This window comes from Sorex araneus, chromosome 5, assembly GCF_027595985.1.
Source record: "Sorex araneus isolate mSorAra2 chromosome 5, mSorAra2.pri, whole genome shotgun sequence".
In the NCBI taxonomy this organism is placed as follows: Eukaryota; Metazoa; Chordata; class Mammalia; order Eulipotyphla; family Soricidae; genus Sorex; species Sorex araneus.
In genome coordinates this window covers 196,961,423-196,968,489 of record NC_073306.1, presented here as the reverse complement: position 1 = coordinate 196,968,489, position 7,067 = coordinate 196,961,423, and the positions used below count along the sequence as shown (strand labels likewise).

Here is a 7,067-nt window from a genome sequence, read left to right as displayed (position 1 = left end):
TCACCCGCACTTCCGCCGGCGGCTGCGTTCTCGGCTCGGGCGAGGAAGGGAGAAGGGAGGGCCGCGGGGCCGCGCGCGGGGCCGAGAGCGGGGCGAGAGCAGGCACGCGGGCGCTCCTGCAGCCTCCGGGCTCCCCGGCTGCGCCGCGCTGGGGAAGTCGCCCCAGGCCCCCTCCCTCCCCCGCCTCGTCCAGGCGCCCCCGTCGGGGCCGCTCCTCCTCCGGGACGCCCGCCGCCCGGGCTCCGCCACGACGCCTCCCCCCACCCCCCGGCTTCCTCCCGCTCCCTCCCTCCCTCCCCGCGCCGGGCTCCCCGCCCTTAGTATCGCGAGACGAGGTGAGAGCTGGCGGAGCGGCGGCGGCGGCGGCGGCAGTAGAGGTGACCGAGGCGGTGGCGGCGGAGGCGGCCCCGAGCGCTGTGTCGGCCCCGGTGCGGCCGAAGTCGCGGTAGAGCGTAGCCCCCACGCCCCTCCCCCGTCCGCGCCCTCCCTCTTCCCCGGGGATGGAGAAGGCGACGGTTCCGGCGGCGGCGGCGGCGGCAGCGGCGGCGGCGGCTGCTGAGGGAGAAGGGAGCCCCCCGGCGGCGGCGGCGGCGGCGGCGGCGGCGGCGACTGGCCCCCCCGTGGCGGCGGCGGCGGCGGCAGCGGCGGCGGCGGCGGAGGAGGAGGAGGTCGGCGGCTGCGTTGGCGGCGGCGAGGCTCGCTCGGCCTCCTCCCCGCGTGGAATGGTGCGAGTGTGCGACCTGCTCTTGAAGAAGAAGCCACCGCAGCAGCCACCCCACAAGGCCAAGCGGAACCGGACTTGCCGACCCCCCAGCAGCAGCGAAAGCAGCAGCGACAGCGACAACAGCGGCGGCGGCGGCGGCGCAGGCGGCGGCGGTGCAGGCGGCGGCGGCGGCGGCGGCACCAGTAGCAACAACAGCGAGGAAGAGGAGGACGACGACGACGAGGAAGAAGAGGTTTCTGAGGCAAGGGCCTGCTTCTCGGGGCGGGAGGGTGGAAGGGCCTGGAAAGGGAAGGGGCCGGGGGGTGGGAGGGGACTTGCGGCGGGGCCGATCTGGCCCTCCTCCTCCTCTTCCTCCTGCGCCCCCCCTCCCCACGCCACCCCGCGAGTGCCGCTGCCCCCTTCCCGGGTCCGCGGCCGTGGGCCGTGGGGGGAGGGTGGCTGACACGTGGGGGTGGAGGATCGCCGAGTGCACGGAGTGGGGGGGAGCAGCACGTTACCCCGGGCCGCTCGGCCGCGCTGGGAGCGGAGGCGCGAGTTGGCCGCTCCGTGTGCACCCGCGGCGGGTCGCTCTGGGGCCAGCAGGGCCCGCTTATTCCCCGAGGCCCCGGCGGCGGACAAATCGGACGGGGTGAACTAATAGGCCGGCGAGTCTCCTGGGGGAGCAGTAGGAGGTGGGTCCGTGCCCCCAGATGGTGAGTTAAAGAGGAGCTGTGTCTTGGGGGCGCAGGGTGGGGGGGAGGTAGGCTTTGTGCTGGGCGCGGGGCGCACGCAGTGTTCGGGTGTGTGCGGGACACGTGAGAAGCTGTACTTTTCCATCCCGTTCCGCTGCAGGTTCTTTTCATGACTATCGTGGCCGCTTAAGTAGCCTCTTTCACTTCCTCGATCACGCAAGGATTTTCAGTGGAACCGATCGGCTCTTTCCGATCGGTTTCTGGCTATTAATTCAGGAGTTGCAGCTCGGTTTGGCCCTTCCGGGTCCTAGACGGCATTTTCGAAAGCCCCTTCTTAGGAAGAGTAAAAGTGGGCCCCGTTGTTCCCCCCCCTCCCCGGTAATACGGAGGAGTTAAAACAGTCTGCTTCGGAGCTAGGCTTAGTTGTGGTGAGTTGGAATAGGAAGGCCTCTTGGTTTGTCCTAGTGATCTGGTTTCATAATAACTGTTTATGATTTTTCCCGGGTCCACAGACAGGCGGCGTTGCAGGACCTTTTTCTTCAAAGAAGACCATAGAACCCCAAAGCTCAGTAAAACATACCATACTGACAACAAAGTAAGAAATGAGCCCTACTAGTTACTAGCTCTTTGTAACTCCCTGCTCACTCCCTCGTATGGAAGCTTGGAAAATCTTGATTGGAGGGAAGAAATGGTAACAGGAGGCAGAAGGAAAGCAATTTTAAAGGCTGATTAGACATTTAGTTATGAGAGAACAAGAAGTACCATTTGCCATTTATTTTCTTCCACAGACATTGCTTAACTTGGTGCAGAGCTGGTGTTTTGTTTTAATTTATATTATTGCATATCAGTTTCTATCTATACAGATTTAAAGCCCTTAAGAGAGGTAGACACTTGTCTTTTAGTAGGGGTCAGACTTGCTTACTTCAAATTAGTCCTCTATGTAGGTAAGATGTAATAATTCAAGTACCAAAAATTCTGGATGCTTCCTGCCATTCTACTTAGCCTATTGAATTCTAAGGGAAGGATGTATTCGTAGATTTTGTATTGACCTAGTTGGATGTTTTAGCATAGTGTTCATGCGGCATACAAACAATGAAAGAAAGGATGTGACAGAATCTTTTTATTCCCCTGTAAAATATACTATGGATTTAGGACCATTCTATTCTGATTGGTTGCATAGATGAGTAACATTTTAGAGATAATCTGGTTCAACCTTTTTACTCAAAAAACCAGGAAAACACGGTCTAGATATAAACTGGTTGTGGCAATTAGCAAAGGTGTAAATCAGAAATTCTTTAATGATTTAGTTCCAATCCTTGACTGTATTTTCTTCTGTATCCCTTACCTGTGTGAAAAAGTAATAAATTGCATGGTGATACAGTCATGTAGGCAAAAGAGAACCCCAATTTAAGATTTTAAGATGTTGGATAAAAAGCTCTGCTTTGGGAGAGTCACAGTAATTGAGTGCAGTACACACTATAATGTCAAGCTGTAGAACACATGCGTAGGTAGTTTTGTCCATTGAGTTTTGACTTAGTAAGTAAAACTCTTATTAATTCCTTAAATTATATAGAGTAGTTTGTAAATGAGTACATTTTTTAAGTCAGGTTTTTCTTGTAAAATAGCGTAGTATGTTTGCTTTAGAGAAGTGTTCTTTAATGTGCACAGTGGTGCAAACAAAAGTTTTGACATTTGTTTTGAAGATAGGTATAAGAAATAAGTGTAAGAAAAATGTTATCATTAAAAATAAATCTGTTCAAATATACAGTGATGGAATGAACAGATAAGAGTATGGCATATCTCCAGCTGCCTACGTCCTTGCCTAAATAGGTAAACATTCACTGTGCTCTGTAAGTTAAATGGGTGAGTTGACAATGTTTTCCCATTTTATTGCATATCAACTTGTTGAACTTCATAGAGCTGGGAAATCTTGTCATTTCCATGAAGTGCCATTTAAGTTCTTTTCTAATTCATTGTTAATTGACTACACAGTAAAAAAGTGGATGACATGATCCTTGAGATTAACCTTCCAATAAAAATCATGAGGAGCTTAACAAAGGGTAGGTGATTTCAGTTTTGGGGTATTTAACTTCAGTAAATGAAGGAAAGTTGTAACAATCTACAGATTTGTTATAAAGAAGTGCTAGCTGAATTGACTTTATATCTGTTAAGAGGAAAAGTGGAAAGGTTTTTCAATTGGAAAACTTGTATTTGATGAAGAAAGAATCTTAATTTTTTAAAAAATAATGAGTCACTAAGAATTGAATTTCTATTGTAATTGAGAATAATATAATCATGTTTTAGATAATTTACCTAACTGAATAAACCTGGAAACAAAAGAACCAAGAGTTCTTTCTCTCGTTTGACACAGAACAACAGTAGATTAGAAATTAAAAATGCCTAATTTCATTGTTTTTTTGTGGTGACTGATGCTGAAAGTAGGAATATATTTCATGACATAAAATTTATGATACTCTTTGAAGTTAGTGGACCAAATTTATAGTTCCTTACTTGTTTACCACAAGAAATTTTTCATTTTAAAAACAAATAACATTAAATTCAATTGAACATATTTTAAAATGTAATTGACAGTATTTGCTGAAGCAGAATTGGAAGGGAAAAAACTTGCTATTAAAGGTTATTTATATTAATATTTTATTAAAATGCATAAAATGTAAAGACAGTAGGAGTTGATTAGAAAATCTTTTTTATTGGTCACTGAAGGCAAACCTAATGAAGACATTTAAACATTTTAATAAGTGGATCCTGTAAATAAATTAGGATTGAGTTACTCACTTTTGAAAAGATATGCATCCCCAGAGAGAATCTGTTTATAGGAAGGAGGGTTGAAATGAAAGAAAAAATACTACAGAAATACCTTTTTAGTTTCACACTTCTGGATCTTTTTATGTTGTTTTTACTTTGAAATTGAAAAATATCATCTATGTTCCTTTGTTTTAATGCTAGAATTCAACATTAATTCAAAGAAACTTATTTGTTCCCCACTTTATTTCTAAAGTGATGTTGTGTTTTGAAACTAGAAGTTAAGTAAACTGTGAAACTTCCTTTCTGTTCTCTGTTGTTTGGGCCACACCTGACTCTGCTCAGGGATCACTGCTGGCTGACCTGGGGGATACCTGTGATGGGGGATGGAGCCGGGGTCAGGCTCCATTCAAGGCAAGCTCCTTAACTAATGTGATCTCTCTGGTCCCTTGGGTTTTTTTTTTTATTTTTTATTTTTTTAGTAAGCCATATTTCCTATTCTATTTAAGCACAGGACTTGATAAATTTAGAGTAATTTTTTTTCAGTGGATAGCAACTAAGGAGTTCGTTTAGGAAACCAAAAGGAGCAGTTATTTTTCCTTGAATCCAGAGTGCAGATTGACCGACATTTGAATTTCATAATCTTTTAGTTCTCTTGATGATGATTGTGGTGATTTTACATTAGTATTAGAGGAAGTTAGTTAAATTAGTGGACATTGGTTGTTAATCCTTGATAAGTACAATAAGCTTTCTAGAATTAAAAAAAATCTAATAAAAGCTATTCGAATTCAGTACCTTATGTGTCCAAGTCTCAGTGGTTGAAAGCATGTACTGGAACTTCATTGGTCTTAGCAAGTAATTTACTGTTCTCTGCTTCATATGTAAATGATGTTAAACATCCTTCTTGCATCACTATTAGAATTGAGTTATTAGAGTTTTCATGTATCCCTATTTTTACCATAAATCTATGAAGTTTTATTATAGTTGATTTCTTACTCAGTAAATCATTAGAGATTCTCTATACACTAGGCATTTTGTTAAAAATGATAAGTAAACTGAAGACAAATTGATTTACAAATGCACCAATTATTAAATAAAGATTGGGGGAGATTAAAAGTGAAGGGCCAGGGAGGTAGCACAGAAGACTGGAGGGCACTGTTTGTATGTTGGGGTCCAGATCGATGCCAGCACCGTGCTTGCGAAGCACCACCAGGAGGACCCTAGTACTGCCTCCTGTGACCCAAAACAAACAAGTCAATTTATAGGTGAGAGTGAGATTAAGTGGATAAATGTAAAGCTTCAGAAGTATACAAATGTTGGGTGAATATAGTCCTATTAATACTTAATTTAGAGTAAAGATTCTGACATACAAGGATTTTGGGTAACTTCAGGGTCATATTGCTAATAAGTGTCAGAGCAAGACTTAACTTACGACTGATACAAAGCCTACTCATTCACATACTCCTCTTATATAATTTGAGTACAACTTCCTGATGGCACAAAGGTGGGGGGTGGAGGGTAGTTAAGACAGAGGAGGTCCATTTTGACAACTTTTTGGGAAGTGATCACTCTGGACAAGAATTCAGTGCTGAAAGTAGGTAAAGGGATTTACATGATAATCTTTCTGTATTGTTAACCATAATGCCCAAAATGAGAGAGTAAGAGAGGGAGAGACAGGCTGGGGTGGGGAGTAACTTGAAGGGGTGGGAGGGAAACCGGGGACACTGATGCTGGGAAATTGCAGTGGTGGAGGGATGGGTGTTGGAACATTGTAAGATAGAAAGCCAATCATGGAACAGCTTTGTAATGCTCTATCTCACAGTGATTCAATTAAAAAAAATTAAAAAACATTGAGTGTATTTTAAAATGTAATTAACATTAGTGTTTGCTGAAGCAGACTTGGAAGGGGGGGAAAACTTGCTTGTTACCACTTTTATAAAGATGCCCAAAGTGTAAGGACAGTAGGAGTTGATTAGTAAATTTTTTTTATTAGTAGCAAGGCATACATACCTACTGAAGAAATTTTAGACAAGTGGAGCCAGGAAGTTAGGATTGACTTACTCACTTTTGAAAAGATGCGTCTCCTGAGAGACTTTGTTTATAAACATAAAAGAAGGAGGTTTAAAATGAGAGAGAGAAAAATATTACAGAAACACATCGTTTCTTTAGTTTCACATTTCCTGGCTCTGCTAATTCCTAACTCAGGAATTACTCCTGGCGGTGCTCGAGGACCTGGGTTCGATCCCCAGCATCCCATTAAAAACAAAAACTATGCTACTGTTGTGCCATGAGGTCAGCCTGTTTTTTTTTGTTTGTTTGTTTGTTTTGTTTTTTTGCCACAGCCAAGATACTCGGGCTACACGTGGTTCTGTGTTCAGGAGTGACACCTATGGTACTTACAGAAATGTTTGTGGTAACAAGATTTTGAAATGGAATTAGCATGTACCTTGACTTATAATCTCTCTAGCCCTGAATATGCTGATATTAAATGCTAGATTTTGTTTTTCCTCCTAGCTCCATAGTTATGTATCAAAACTTTCATTTGATTTTTAGGTCTCTGGCCAGATTCTTCTCTCTTTACTTTGTAAGTTTGAACTTTTTGTAGTGGTAATGGGACGTTATTAGGAGGGTATGTATATGGGTTGTGTAGAATTGGGAAGCTGCTTCTGAGATAGTGTAGTCATGAAAAAGGCCTATTTGGAAAGTAGGAGATTCAGATAATGTTTTTGCTGGCAGACTAACTAACCCTTTACAAGTAAAAGATAAAAGAGAAAAGATAAGCATGTGTGTGTGCACTTGTGTATGTGTAATGTATAAATTGGGGTCATGGCTGTATTCCACCCACTATTTCTGGTTACCTTTTTTTTTTTTTTGAAGTTGTACTCTTAAATCCTGAAATCTAACCTATT

The 7,067-nt window shown here is 44.4% G+C and overlaps 1 protein-coding gene across 9 annotated transcripts in view; it reads left to right on the top strand.

Annotated features, from left to right (window-relative positions):
* Positions 1 to 361: 361 nt before the first annotated feature.
* ANKRD17 (ankyrin repeat domain 17) overlaps positions 362 to 7,067 on the top strand; it is a 142,954-nt gene continuing 136,248 nt past the window's right edge. For all 9 annotated transcript variants that reach the window (XM_055137308.1, XM_055137310.1, XM_055137307.1 and 6 more), the window contains exon 1: positions 362 to 965. In XM_055137308.1, the coding sequence (XP_054993283.1) occupies positions 501 to 965 (465 nt within the window). In that variant the 5' untranslated portion in view covers positions 362 to 500. The remainder of the gene's footprint in view (positions 966 to 7,067) is intronic.